At 44.4% G+C, this 15,000-nt stretch overlaps 1 protein-coding gene and 1 pseudogene across 5 annotated transcripts in view; one reads left to right on the forward strand and one right to left on the reverse strand.

Moving 5' to 3' along the window:
* Nucleotides 1-3,154: 3,154 nt before the first annotated feature.
* sun1a (Sad1 and UNC84 domain containing 1a) overlaps nt 3,155-15,000 on the reverse strand; it is a 24,195-nt gene continuing 12,349 nt past the window's right edge. For 2 of the 5 annotated variants that reach the window (XM_048234108.1, XM_048234109.1), the window contains exons 7-21: nt 14,746-14,907; nt 12,837-12,917; nt 11,109-11,181; nt 10,798-10,856; nt 10,295-10,443; nt 9,423-9,707; nt 8,794-8,886; nt 8,590-8,630; nt 8,365-8,509; nt 7,550-7,822; nt 6,817-6,901; nt 6,578-6,693; nt 6,239-6,406; nt 3,628-3,720; nt 3,160-3,419 (exon numbers count right to left, since the gene is read on the reverse strand). In XM_048234108.1, the coding sequence (XP_048090065.1) occupies nt 3,303-3,419; nt 3,628-3,720; nt 6,239-6,406; nt 6,578-6,693; nt 6,817-6,901; nt 7,550-7,822; nt 8,365-8,509; nt 8,590-8,630; nt 8,794-8,886; nt 9,423-9,707; nt 10,295-10,443; nt 10,798-10,856; nt 11,109-11,181; nt 12,837-12,917; nt 14,746-14,907 (1,940 nt within the window). In that variant the 3' untranslated portion in view covers nt 3,160-3,302. Of the gene's footprint in view, nt 3,420-3,627; nt 3,721-6,238; nt 6,407-6,577; nt 6,694-6,816; nt 6,902-7,549; nt 7,823-8,364; nt 8,510-8,589; nt 8,631-8,793; nt 8,887-9,422; nt 9,708-10,294; nt 10,444-10,797; nt 10,857-11,108; nt 11,182-12,836; nt 12,918-14,745; nt 14,908-15,000 lie in introns of all 5 variants that reach the window. The other 3 variants (XM_048234111.1, XM_048234110.1, XM_048234107.1) reach the window with 2 other exon arrangements.
* LOC125288009 lies at nt 4,358-5,554 on the forward strand (annotated as a pseudogene).

The following is a 15,000-nucleotide window of genomic DNA, read 5'->3' on the forward strand; positions in this document are numbered from 1 at the left end:
AGGAGTCAGGGGAGGCCATGCATACACACACACACACACACACACACACACACACACACACACAGTGAGAGGAGCCCAGGCGTAATGGGCCGGGTTTGTCAGTGGTGCGAGAGTAACAAAGAGGGAGCTGGAGGGGGGAAAGAGCTGAGCTGCCTGAAGGGAGACGCCGCTCCTCACTGGTGTGTGTGTGCTTTTGTGCATGATGTAAGAGGAACAATACCAACATTTACAGTGAGTTCCCAGTGGCCTCATAGATCTGTTTTACGTTATGAGACAGGAGGGTTGGTCGTTCTATTTCACAGCTGGTATGGAACATTTCTAGTACTGTTCACACATACTGTATGGCAACCTGCTTATCACCTCAAAAGTTGAAATTATTTTAACTTTGTCACATGTGCTTATTTTGCCTGCAATCGCTGACTTACATTAACAGTACACAGTCTCGTTTCTTAATCACCATTATGTGAATGGGACTTATGACTGAATATGTGTGTGTGAGAGAGAAAAGTAGGACTGCAAAAGGCTATACCAGTGAGTTGGATTCAACAATCTGTTGTATCATAGAGGATCAGCAATGATGAGGATTTGGATCTCTTTCAGTAGAGTAGTTTCTGTGGTCATTTCCTGCATGAGAGAGAGAAAAGAGAAAGAGAAAGAAAGCTTCATTGTGATCAAGGCAATGGACTCTCTATCAAACAATCTAGATTGATTTGCAATTATGACGCAGCTCCTGGATGTGATGAGAGGCCCTGACTGAGTTCACATGACGTCCAAAGCACATTTTCCTCTTAGGAGGCCAACACTGACAAACCTTCAGTCCAATGTCTCCTCGGGAACACACAAATTGATAGCCTGATTTACAGACAACACAGAGAGCTCAATGCAAGTGTGCTGCAGTGGCACGGTCATTGCCACCATGTCGAGGAAATCAATTAGTTCTCAGTATTACATTAGGACAACACATGCATCCCAGCTCCCAGGGAGGTAATATGTTTGTAATGTATCACAGTGCTTGTAGACACCTTATGTTTGTGTCCATAAGATGAGGCATTTGCGCAATGAAATGACAGAGGGTCTCACAGGGAAAGGAACGTTTGGAACCCTCCGTCATTTCATTACTCAAAAGCCTTAACCCCTGCGAGGTCACATGGAGAAATCAGATTGAGATTGGACCTCGTATCACCCCTCTGGCATGAAAAGGCATCGGCGAGGTGAGTATTTACTGCGGTAACGATGTCAGCAAATTACATGCCAAGTTGCTTTGCTGGACCATTGAAATAAAAGCCCTCCACCCATAATGCTGAGGTTCAGGTTTGGTATTGAGAGTAGACCTGCTGAGAAGGATCACCAAGTTACCTACTTTGCTGGACCATTAAAATATATTAAGAGTGCCTGGACCTGGACTTGTTTTTGCCTAAATCCTTTTTTGTCATTAATGTTTTTTTGTTTAGTTAAGGCAGGCTATTAACTACAGCATGTCAGGGCAGCATAGAGCAACAATATTGACTGTAGGAATTGTCACAAACATGGCCCCCCAAATCCTTGCTAGACCACTAACTCATTTACTGAATATAGCCCATGAGACCTTGAAAGTGGACTTGAGAGGGTTCCAGAGAGTATATTGTTAATCACAAGCTGGGGAGTTGAAGATATGACTTCCATTCGCTCCGGGGTAATTGTTTAACACGGGTCAGTGACACTCTTGATGAAGCTAGAGGAGGTTAAATAGACTCTACAGCCTTCTTCATTAACAAGAGCTTAATCCAAACAGTAACAAACTCAGCATGCAGCTGCAGCACACGGTCACGTCCCATTATATAACGACTATATAATTTCAGACATTGTTTCTTTTTAGCTTATGGTGGATGGATCGCTACAGTGTTTCAAAGCAACCTAATAGGATCACCCAACAGTGAAGGTTCACCGGGTCATGTTGTGGAGTGCTAGAAACATGTTTGAGACATACCACCTCGTCATTGTTTTACTTACGGCACTTTGTTTGTGAGCAAATAATTTTGGCTTATGGTGTTTCTTTAATAAACAATCTTAGGCTACACACACAGTAATTCTGGAGTGGCAAAACTGACAACTGTCATTTATGTTTTTAGTGAAGAGCTCCACTCTCTGGCACCGTTAAGTACTACAGTCTGAAGTCCTGCACCTGACTATTTTCACTGAATGGTTGTAACATGAAGCTGTCCTCCTCATAGCCACTTCAGTACACTCTAATATGTCCTCGCAAAATTGGCAGGCAACTTGACAGACACTGATGGGATCACCACTCTTTCACTGTTGAAAATAAGGCAACAAAAACACACGCACAGACACATTCTGATGGCAACAACCACACAGGATAAGGTCAGCCCAGGTTCCAACTCTAGTACCCCATGAGTTTTCTGCCCAGATTACATTTTGCAGTCAACCACACCATCATAAGTCATATAAGTGACTGAAGATAACCTATGAGATATAGAAATTTTACAAAAGACAAGTCAAGCCATGTTTAAAAAGGGAAGCTTCCATATTAAATTCTTTTATTAGACCTTTCCATATAAGATTTCTATTGAAAACACATTACATTACACAATAAAAATGTAGTGGTCCCCAAAAATTGCATAGAAAAGAGTATGCTTTACAAAACAAAAATACTAAAGAAATATTTATTTCAGTACCACAAAACAAAAATAATTGGATGGCTTTGCCAATGGTTAACAGTAGAATTTTAAACTCCAGTTCAAAATAATAAAAATAAAAGTATTAAATATATGAAACATTTAAAAACAGTCAGGTTCAAGACCACACAGGGTTTAATGGCTTCTCAAACAACACTGATTGAGTGTGTCAGGTGAGAAAACAACAAACAAAATAAACAACCAAAAATATTCATTTACATCTTTACATTCAGGTGTGGATTTACTGTTTCTCAGCATCTAGAACAGTTCCTCACCACCACAAAAATCTTCATCTGAGAAAAAGTGAAAAGGTGGCTGCCTAACCAAGGTCCTGTGGGCAACAGCTACAGGAGCCAGACACCTTGAAAGTTTGGACCTAAAATGTCTTGTTGTGTATGTACATCTGTGTTTGACGTGTGTGATCTCTGAATAGGGCACAAAATATGTGTGTGTGTGTGTGTGTGTGTGTGTGTGTGTGTGTGTGTGTGTGTGTGTGTGTGTGTGTGTGTGATCTCTGATTAGTGTGTGAGGGATCTCTGATTAGTGCATGTGCATTAGTGTATGTGTAAGTGTGTGTGGACTCACTGTCCAGTGAAGTGTGAGTGTTTGTCCTGATCCAGTGTGAGGTCCTCAGTAGACGGGCGGTCGGCCGTGCACTCTGAAGCGGTAGAGGCAGGTGTACTCCGCATGGCCCCAGTTGGACAGCACCCGCAGCTCTATGATCTGGAAGGCCACATCGTTCTGCTCCTGAGGGGCACAATGAGGTGGAATGGAGATGGTACACTTTACAGTCAAACTCAAAATTAAACATTTACTACTGATCATACTGTATACTGGGTATAGTTAATTGTGTCAGGTTTGTGTATGGGTAGTATCAGATAGTCAGATAGAAGACTCATGTCATCTGTGTCTCCAAGAGAATGGACACAGTGTATTGTGTCAGATTGTGTCTAACCGTGACTGGGTGTGTCTGCAGAGCTTCTCCATCCTCTTCATACGTGTAGCGGCCCAGCAGCTTGCCCTCCTCCAGGTGCTCATCCTCCAGACCCTAAAGACAGCACACACAGCAATGAGGCAAGGCTCAGCTAGTTCATAAAACACACACGCGCTAACGTCAAAACAAACAGGATGGCCTGTAATGGGTGGTTTTACTGTTAGGGTAAATCTCTCAAAGTATGCCCAAGGCATTTAGGATGTTTACAATATGATTATTTTCATTGTAAACATTGTCACCATGTGTTCCAGTCACCTCTTACAAATCCCCCCAGTACAGTTTAGGGCTAACATACATTCCAACGCATGCAACCTGAAGGGTACATTATGAAACGAGAGAAGAGGTAAATGATCATAAAGATGTGTCCAAAGTGTAGCACTGTAGCTGCAGCAACTCGAGCTAGGCGGCACCGATTTGCTTTATTTTTTTTTTCCGTATCAACAGTACTCGGTGACCTCTGTGTGACAATTGCAGAGTTTTCCTTTAAAGGTGCTTGCTCATTTAAACAGACACAAGTCTACACCTGCATTGCAGCCTCGCCTACTTCATAAATACAAAATGTAACATACAACAGTGGTGGAAGTCAAACCAACCATAGCCTATAACGAAACATTGTTACCTAGAACTTTCACACGATTCATGTTCACCTGTGCAGGTAACAGACAGCACATATTTACCATTACTCCTACACGGTCATTACTTGTTCAAAACACTCGCATAGTAACGTTTGTTTTTGTTTTCAACCCATCGTAGGCTAATCATCCAAAAAAGATTCAATGTTTTTGCGGTCTTACAACGTTCAGTTCCTCATGCTGCTCACTGTGACAGCTTTCAGGGCGCGCGGGATGACAGTCACATGCTAAACTTCGCCCATGGCAACCCAGAATCTCAGAAACTGACATCACGTGACACCGGTAAGGGAGAAGAGAGAAGTAAGTGCGCTCTCTCCACCACCTAAACATGCAGTCTTAAATCGCAACTGATTTTAAGAATGATATCTTATAAGTTAGCAAAATATCTGTTCCTGGCTGGATTAATGGCATTTTTAGTGAATACTTGGAACATCGTAGGCCTACATGACTCAAGCTTGTGAACCCAATCCGTATCTGGTGTTGATGGTTCTGGTAACACCTGGTGATCGCGAGTCAAGGGACGCTGTTAGGAATTCGTGGGGACAGCGAGATTTGGTCTCTAACATCAAAATTATCAAACTCTTTTTCGTCGTCTTGGAAGGAGAGGAACGGGAGAAGGCCGAATATGCTCTTGCCAAAGAGAACTTGACACATGGTGATATCATTCTGATGGACTTTTTAGACAGCTATCACAATCTGACTATGATGATAATGATGATGAACTGGCTTGTCACTTATTGCTGGAGTACCTTATGCTATGAAAATTGATGCAGATATTTTTCTTAATGTCTATTTCCTCATCAACTTGTTGCCTTTTCCTGCTGAAAATAACTACATGACTGGATCAGTCATCAGTGATGGCATGCCTCGAAGGGATGAAAACAGCAATTGGTATTTGTCAAAAGACATCTATGCAGATTCTACAGAAGAATAGAAATCTGTTCGAAATAAGTCACCTAGACTTTTACCGATGTACCGTTGCCAAACTTGTCCTAGTTGTAGACTTTCATCCCTCTGAGCTCTTGAAGGCATGGCGAGATTTTCAACAAACCAATGGTGCATGTTAATAGCCTTTGATATGTACAGCGGTTTTTATGAAGTGCAACTTCTGAACTCAAATAACATTACACTGAAGGACGGTTTGCCAAATAATTATTATTGTTATTAAATATTCGTATTATTTTCTTTCCGTTTTTGTTTCAGTGGAATCCAAATTAATGATATGTGATCCATTCAATCAAAATAGCTCTTTTGAATTCCCAAATGCTGTTATGGTGGTTAGGCATTTAAGTTTGCTCCTCTTTGGGAGATCTCTTCTCTTATGCGGATAATTCTACCTCAATATGTATTCAAATACAAATGTGTAAATAAGTGCCATGGTATATATTTGCCTTGACTATTACAGCTTGACTTAACAATACCAAAGAATTTGATATTATATATAAAAGGAGTACAGAGTGGCCTTCTCATCATTAAACCTAATAGCCAAATACCAACCAGCCCTTGCCATTTCTGCTCTACATGTCGACAGACGATGTGGTTGTTACATCCTGCCATAAGCATATGGCAAATTTCACTTATGTTGACAGCGTGAAGGAAATGCACCAAGTTAAGGCCTTCCTGACAACTTCAAAAAACTGGAACTGGAAAATGAACTTGAGCATGAGCAAATCAATAACATGTGCCTAGGCTGCATAGCCTACACACTCTACTTTCATATAGTCTATTCAGCGTAGCCCATGGCCTTGTCTTATCATATAGTATTTTGGGACATAGTATTGAAGTCCTAAGACTGTACTATAGGAACAGTAGACAGACAATGTACAATCCACCTGCAATATTTTTTCAGGATAGTGTCAGTGTTTGTCTGTCTGTGTGTGTGTGTGTGTCAGTGTTTGTCTGTGTGTGTGTGTGTGTGTGTGTGTGTGTGTGTGTGTTACGTAAACCGCGTATTCTCGGGGAGCGCTGGTAATGTGTCCAGTCGGCGATAGTGACTTGGGGATGTGCTCAAGAGAGAACGCCATGGGAACCACACGCATAGACAACCGGATAACCAGGTAACCATGGGAACCCTTAAACGCCCAGCAGTTCCCTGGATGGACGTCAGGCTAGACAGAACAACAAGACAAATATTTCCATCCATCAGTACTATTGGGTTACAAGAGCTGATGATGTCAGCTGTGAATGAGGATGGGAAACAATGCTGCAGTCAACACAGCTTGGAGACACCTCCATAGCAGGGATTAAAATAAGCACAAGTCTCTGAGCCGGTCAGGTACCTGTATGACCACGCGCGGGGACTGGGAGAAGTACCAGAGAGGGAGGCCGAACAGACTCATCAGGGCGGTCTTGGTCTCAAACGTCTCGGAGCAACGAGTGCTGAGGATGCTGCCACCTTTATGTGTACGCACACACACACACACACACACACACACACACACACACACACACACACTTATTGCCTGGACTTTAAATTGGCCTCACCACCAGCTAAACTAATAAATGTAGCGTAATGTACCTCCAGACTCCAGGGCGTAGTCCACCATGCCTGTGCGATCCTGAGAGTACAGCCTCAGGGCATTCTTCACAATCAGCTCCACATGCTGCAGAAAGAAAGAAAGAAAGAAAGAAAGAAAGAAAGAAAGACACAGGACTTACACTTACTGCTAGCATCTTAAAGACATTCATCTCTCTGCTTAGAAAGATCAAGAGGACTGTTGTCAGCTGTAACTTAACTTAACCTATTAAGATGGGCAGCCTAGACATTACATTACATTTGGCTGACGCTTTTTAACCAAAGCGACTGTCCATTAGACAGTAGGAACTAAGTGCACTAAAAGTTCTGTCGGTCCTTTTTATTTTTACTCTGACAACACTTATGTCTGACAAAACAGCCCAGTAAAACAAGAAATCAACCTGACACAGCACAGTTGTCCCTTGATTGTGCCATCACACTCACCCCAATGAGTGTCCCTCAATCCGTCCCTCAGCGCTTTCCACATACAGTCAGCCAACAATACAACAGAACTGAGTACATGCCTGTTTGGCATCACTTCAATTGATCAACAAATGATAGTAAGTGATTCAAAATAGTTTAAAACTGACTTATCCTATGGTTTTATTATATGGTCAGCGTCTTACCAGAGAGGGTTAAAGCGGAGTAATCAAGGATCTTTGGTCTTACCATCACTGATGTCTAGTTGCTAATCTGGTTCAGAAAGACACACGGTGGTCCTTGTGGATCTGCTCACCTGCTCGGCTAGTCCCGACTGGCTGGTGGAGAGCCGCACGCTCTCACTCAGGGTCTCGGCACAGACAGACTGCCCCTTCTGCTTGCTCTGCTTCACCAGCTGAGACACGTTACCCAGGATGCTTTGCTCCAGGGCGGTCAGCGAGGCCTGCAGGTCTGAGCCGTTGACAAAGCGGGCGGCGAGCCACGGGAGGAGCGAGTCGGGCACCGTGCCACCCTCGGCCTCTGCGCCATAGAACAGGTCCTGCAGCTGCCGCTTTACCTGTGCAGAAACCTGCCGCCAGCACAACACCAGGACATTCAATATTCACATCCACATGAAGCTGTCCATTATGCAGACAGCACATACTCACATGCACGTAACAATGTGGGGTCTACTAATGAAGGACTACAGGACACAAACAGGGACAACGACACACACACACACACACACACACACACACTGCAAATAGATATCCAAACACACTCAATAACATGTGACCCATGACAATCTGCCCACAGTAAACATCAATACAAAAGAACCAAATAGATAAGTCCGACTGTATGCAAATGTTTGTGAATGCATATACAGTACAGTACAGGTAGGATCGAAATTATTCATACCCCTGGCAAATAATGATTTAATGTTGATTTTCTCTTGACCAATATGCTTGTTCTGACTGAAAATTACCCTGCAATATGCCAAAAGTTTGTATCGGTCAAGAGAAAGCCAACATTACATCAATATTTGCCAGGGGTATGAATCATTTTGTTCCTAACTGTATGTGTATGATGCAACTCAAACACAAACACACACACACACACACACACACACACCATGTCCTGGATGTTGTCCAGCTGCTCACAGCGCCCCTGGCATCCCATGATCCCCTGCAGGTCAGCTCTGATGCTGCCCAGCGCTGCCTCCAGCCTCTGCACCTCCAGCAGCAAAGCTTCATGGGAAACACGGTCCACAACATCACTGGAGAGAGAGGGGAACATTTTGGCATACAAGAATAGATTAGGATTGCGTCTGTGCTCGTGAGTAAGAGTAGCACTCACCTGACAGGGGCCGGTGTGGTCTCCTGTGCTCTCTGGATGTCCTGGAAATACACACACATACAGATGCACACGCACGCACGCACACACACACACACACACAGACACACAGACACCCGATTATACTGAAATGATTGTACATGCCTGTATCCACTGTAAGCATGAGCTGTGTGTGTTCTGTGAGCATGAGGACTGTGACGCATGTACCTCCGTTTTCTGGGCCAGGTTCTCCAGCAGGGCCTCCAGCTCTGCCACTCGACTCTGATGGCTCTGCTGCTGGCTCACGTACAACTGCTGCTGCTGCAGCACACACACACACACAGTTAGGATATGTGTGTATGTATGAATGCTGGTATTATTCAGGGAAAGAAGATGTCTCACTAGAATACTGACTATAACACACTCAAGGGTAGGGCTGGGACGGAATGGATGTTTTCTTACCGTAGTTGGTTTAAGTTTAAGCTGACTGCATAACGTGATTATTTCTGATATTCTGATACGTTTTCAACCAACGAAATAATCATGTTATGCAGTCAGCTTAAGACCTCTGCAGGCGGCTACATGAAATCGAATTCCCCAAATGTATCTTTTTTTTTTTTTTTTTTTGATTACTGTGATGAGCTCAGACCCGCGGTAGACGTCACATGACCGTTTGTATTTGTAGAATATGCTTGTATATGTGAGCACTTTCAACCCCTCATGGACCATAGAGAAACCTCAGTAAGTACACTCTCACAAAGAACACAAGGCATAGTTTTTCACCAGTTCAGTGTGCGATTTCTTTATGTGTGTGTGTGTGTGTGTGTGTGTGTGTGTGTGTGTGTGTGTGAGCTCACCTGTTTCATGTTGTTGGTGTTCCTCTCCACCTCGTCCTTGAGCGGCTGGAGTTTCTCGTCCATCATGGCCGCCACAGACGTCTGCAGCTGGCGCAGGTGGGCGCCCGTCTCCAGCTGCTCCTGCAGGGGGCGGTAGAGCGCCTGGAGCTGGGCGCTCTTCTCCTGCTGCTGCCTCTCTCCCCGCGCCACGCGCGCCCACAGCTCGGCCAGCGAGCGCTCAACTCGCTCAACCCGCGCTGCACGCCCAACACGCTCCGCATCCACGGACAGAGGAGACGAGGAGGTCTAGAGGGGGAGAGGACAGACATAACGAGGGAAAGAAAGAGCAAAAGGAAGACAGGAAGAAAGAAAGGAGAGAAATATACATGGAGAGAGAGAGAGAGTGTGAGAGAGAGAGAGAGAGAGAGAGAGAGAGAGAGAGAGAGAGAGAGAGAGAGAGAGAGGAGAGAGGGAGAGGGAGAGGGAGAGGGAGAGGGAGAGGGAGAGGGAGAGAGAGCAATTCTTTCACACATTTTGTTGAAGTCTTTAGATAATCAAATACACACCTTTGGATAATCTAATGAATATAAAATGCATTACTTTGGATAATCTAATGAATATAAAATGCATACCTTTGGATAATCTAATGAATATAAAATGCATACCTTTGAATAATCTAATGAATATAAACTGGACACATATGGAAACACACAGCTAAACAGGTACATAAACTGACAGGCAGGCAAAGACACTCTGCTGCACTGGCCATATTGCCTGTAGGCTAGTCGATCACATTACATACAGATACAATATCAGTAGTCTCGGCTGTGAACTAGGCAACAGAATCAACATGACTGGGAGTCGAGTTCTTTGGGGCCAGCTGATGAACCCACCTGTGATTCAGCAGGGAAGGGGGGCGGGACAAAGGGAACTGCGTGGTCCTCCTCCAATGAAATGTCTTTGAGGGAGCCAACCCTCCAATCAGTGATGTTGACAGCTGGAAGGATGGCCCACAAGGTAGCTGGACCGCAGTAGCATAGCACTGGAGAGGGAGGCAGCACAGTCATGAGGAGGGGAGACACATTAAGCCAGTAAGACATTGCAATGTGTTACAGTTGTGTCCAACATCATAACTGTACACTACACCGTCATAAAAAAAGTCAAATGGTTCAGTTTGTCACATTATACGGCATTTTCCTGATTTTATCTCCAGTTCAGTGTCTGAGCAGCTTTTTTAGCAGGGATGAATCATCAAGACCAAATAAGGTACAACCACTAACCCCATTTGACTATATAATATAATAATATATGACTATGAGAAGAGAAAGTGGTTTCAAGTTGTATACCATGCAAGCAAGTGGCGAGCAGCATGTGTGTGTGTTGGACTAGAACTCACCCGCAAGCAGGAGCAGGGGGATGAGCAGCAGCAGCAGTCTGCACAGGTTGGAAAGGCACCTGCTTTTCAACACACAGCAAACCACAAAGGGCCCTTATTCAATGTGGACAACAATCAAGACCTTAATATCAGCTGCAATGTTACAAACACATACACACACACACAAAAAACACACACACACACACACACGATCATGCAAAACACATACATACAAACGCACACACGATCACGCAAAACATACACACACAGAGAGCACCAAAACTCATGTCGCATGGCAAGTGGCAAATATTATGCCCTGTGGAGGAACTCACCGTGTGACTAGGAAATCCCTGAGCAGAGACATGAGGGTGAGCAGTTGCTGCCATATTGAAGACGATCCTTTGGCTACACACACACACACACACACACACACACAGATATAACAGGACACCAGAGAAGATTAGTGGTACTATTCTAAGCTCAGGAGAGTAATGTGAAAGAGTGTGTGTATGTGTCTAATATGCGCACACACACACACCAGAGGGGCTACAGTATTAATAGTCAGTTGGAGACATGCGTTGGGGGTCAGTAAAGTTACTGAATCCACAGACCAACTTAAAAGGAGAGTCCAACACACCACAGAGAGAGCAAGACTGCAGTAGTCATTAAGTTAGCCAAGAGATTAACAAGACAAAAATAACACTATACACCAATGGCAGAGAAGTCCACACTCACACACACAGACACCACCATGCAAAAGACATTCCAGCAGACTCCAGTCCAAAGGACCCATATGACGGACTAGTCGGCTTTGTTTTATAATAGCATCATAGCCAAGCCAAGGACACTGGCTATGTGTAAAAGAAGCAGGGAGATGCACCGTTTAAAAGACCAAACACAAATACACACACAACTACCACAGCATGCAGATACAACAAGACATCCAATTCCATCTATTCACCTGCTACTTCTACTCCCTATGCCAAAACACCAATCACACACACACACACACACACACACAGACAGACAGACAGACAGACACACACACACACACAGACACAGACACAGACCTCAGTGGAGGGTCAGTCAAAAGCAAGGGAGGTCACTACTAGAGTACACATGCAAGCGGCGTTGGTGATCACAGCAGCCTTTAGAAGGAGCATCACAATGACCTTGGGACATGAGGGCCAACCGGAGGAGAGAAAACATCTTCTGAGTGACCAACCAGATCCCAAGGACCAGTTTCTGGCCCAGCCACAGTAGACCATGGCCTTAGTGACCAGGGACAAGGAATAAAAAAATAAATTAAAAAAAATCACACAATAAGTAAGGGGAACTAAGGAAGGGGGGGAACTAGCAAAAACAACAAATTTGGAATTTGCCATTTGGGTTACTTACTGTTCACTACAGATTATATGAAACTCAGAAGGTGAACCTAGAGGATCTACACTTCTAGAAGGTGATCTACAAGCAATCAGATATTCTTGAACTGGGACAAACTATAGCAGGCTAACTTAAAAAGATCAGGTAAGTTGAGGTAACCTGTATAAGCTAGGAGTTCAGACAGCATGCCCCGTGAGCGCTTTGCTCTAGGGGAGCGTCTGTGGTCAGCGTGTGACACGGTCGCGTGCGCGTCCAGGTGCTGCTTCCCCTTGCAGTCATCACCTGTGGCCATGGCAGGACAGGTAAACAGTGAGGGCCAAAAACATAATCAACTATTATGAAGATTACGTCACACTTCAAAGGACTCCATGCATTCAGACATTAAACACGTTGGTCTCACCACTGATTACATTCAACAGTTTGCATTCTTTGTGATTAATTCATGGCTATGGAGTTCAGTAGGACCCTTGAATGGCTCATAGACCTGACCGCTTCTGAAACACTCTCAGGTACACACATTTACAGGTACATGTGGCATGTAATTGTGCATATACAATCACATAACGACCAAACCTAATGTCATTCATGGAAAGAACGTGAGGATGTCCGAGTGCTTCAGCCTATATGTGTGTGTGTGTGAAAATGTGTGTGGACATGGCTGAGTGACCGGTACTCACATAATGACGCGTCAGTGTCTCGGTGACCATCCTGCTTTGGGTGTCCCTCAGAGTTCATAGTGCTGCAGTACCTCCAGTCAGCTAGAAGAGACACACACACACACACACAGCAGAAATGATCAGATCAATCAGAGCTCTCCATTCCTTCATACCCCTCTTCTTCTTCCTCATCCCTCCAGGTATCCCTCGCTCACCCAATCACAGCTCTGGAGGGGAGCGTGTGCGAGGGTGTGACCGAGCGATTTGCATGTAACCATGGTGACGGGGCTACTACAGTGACAGCTTTGGGACAGATTTGTTTATGCAGGAAAGAACAACAAGACAAACTCAAGAGAGAATAGAGAGGAGGCGACAGAGAGGGGGAAGGAAGAAGGAAGCTGCCAGTGACCAGGTATGTTTAAACATCCGTGAGACTAAAGAAGAACAACGCTGGATGGAAGAGAAGGAAGTCGTGAGACTCGTAAATAAAACACAACAGGTGTGCCATCTAAAACAACTGGACAGGAGTCTGGGGAGACACCTGGACAGGAGTCTGGGGAGACAGCTGGACAGGAGTCTGGGGAGACAGCTGGACAGGAGTCTGGGGAGACAGCTGGACAGGCGTTTGATGAAACTCAGAGGAGGAAAAAGGAGGAGGAGGACATGGGGGCACATACCGTAAATTCTCAAATTATGGCCGGGATTCTATTTATAGTCGGGCCTCGGATAATAGCAGGGGTCGTGGTCTATTCAGACAAATAAAGGCCGCCCCCCCCCAAATACAAGTCGGGGAAATAATTGCCTACCAGTAGGGCTATCAGTCCACGAGCACTAGAAGACATTGTTTTCGATTTAACTCAATGAAATAAAAGAGCTCTTCTTAATATTTTATATTGTTGCCAATAAAAAAGTTGTTGTCCTACACCATGGGTCTCCCAACACGTTGCTCTCAAGCTACCAGTTGCTTGCCACCCCCTTCTTCTGAAACTTAATAGTGATCCATCAAATACACCCCAGATTTCAGTGCCCATCAGCCCCAACATTTAGCAATATAATCACATAGTAAATTAAATCCCAAAACATTTACTGGTAGGCCTACTGGTAGGCCTATGCCGCTCCAAACGAAACGCATGTCTCATAATACATAAAACGTACGTTAGAATAAAAATATCCTTAACTTGCTGTTATCTACGCTAATTTGTTATTGTTCATGAAGGTGTGTCTGGCAAGATGTTATTTTATGAGTTTTTATTTCTAAGAATAAAATTCTACAACGGAAGCCTAATAAGAAATAAAGGCCTGCTTCGAATACGAGCCTGCCCCAAATAAAGGCCTGTGCTTTACACAGCGTAAGTAAATAAAATTACAGGTTACAATTTGAGGATTTTCAGTGCAAGTTGTGGCCTTCCAATACAACAGTCTAATCCAACTGTATTACTGTGGAGATAACAGCACCCTGGACGTTTGCATGTAAGTGTGTGTGTGTGTAAATATGTGTGTAGGTATGTATGTATATATATATATATATATATATATATATATATATATATATATATATATATATCTCCATTTATGTAAATAAATGATGACTCTACAGGTGTAAAAACAACTGCTTGTATAGACATAGGGCAGAGCCTAAATGATGACTCCTCCAGTCATTCATCAAAACACCAGTTTTGTGGACACCAGTCATACAATAACTCAGACCTGAGCAAATGAGTGAAGATCACACCAATCACACACACCAGGCCAGAGTAGTCTACACCAGGCCAGAGTAGTCTACACCAGGCCAGAGTAGTCTACACCATTGAAAACCCAAAACAAGCGCATGTGAGACCAGTGCCCAATGAAGACCAGAGACACAGAGTGGAGAGCTCGACCCCAGTGGAGGTCACCACAAACCCAGGTGTGGGTGAATTCAACCGTTTACCTCCGATGACACGCAGCGCACCACAGATGGCACTGCACCAAGCAGCGCAGAGCGCCACCCTGTGGCAGAGGACACCGGGGAGGGGTGCCACGGCCCTGGCACTGGAGCGCCAAGCCCTCCTGCAGGCCTGTACACATGCCCGGGAGACGGAGCACAGGCCGTCTGGAGGAGGAGGTTACAGGGCAGGTCACACACACACGGTTTACTATCCAACACATATTTAGCCAGTCATGCAATGATCTTTAGGTGAGATCA

The sequence above is a fragment of the Alosa alosa genome, chromosome 22 (assembly GCF_017589495.1).
Source record: "Alosa alosa isolate M-15738 ecotype Scorff River chromosome 22, AALO_Geno_1.1, whole genome shotgun sequence".
NCBI classification, from domain to species: Eukaryota; Metazoa; Chordata; class Actinopteri; order Clupeiformes; family Clupeidae; genus Alosa; species Alosa alosa.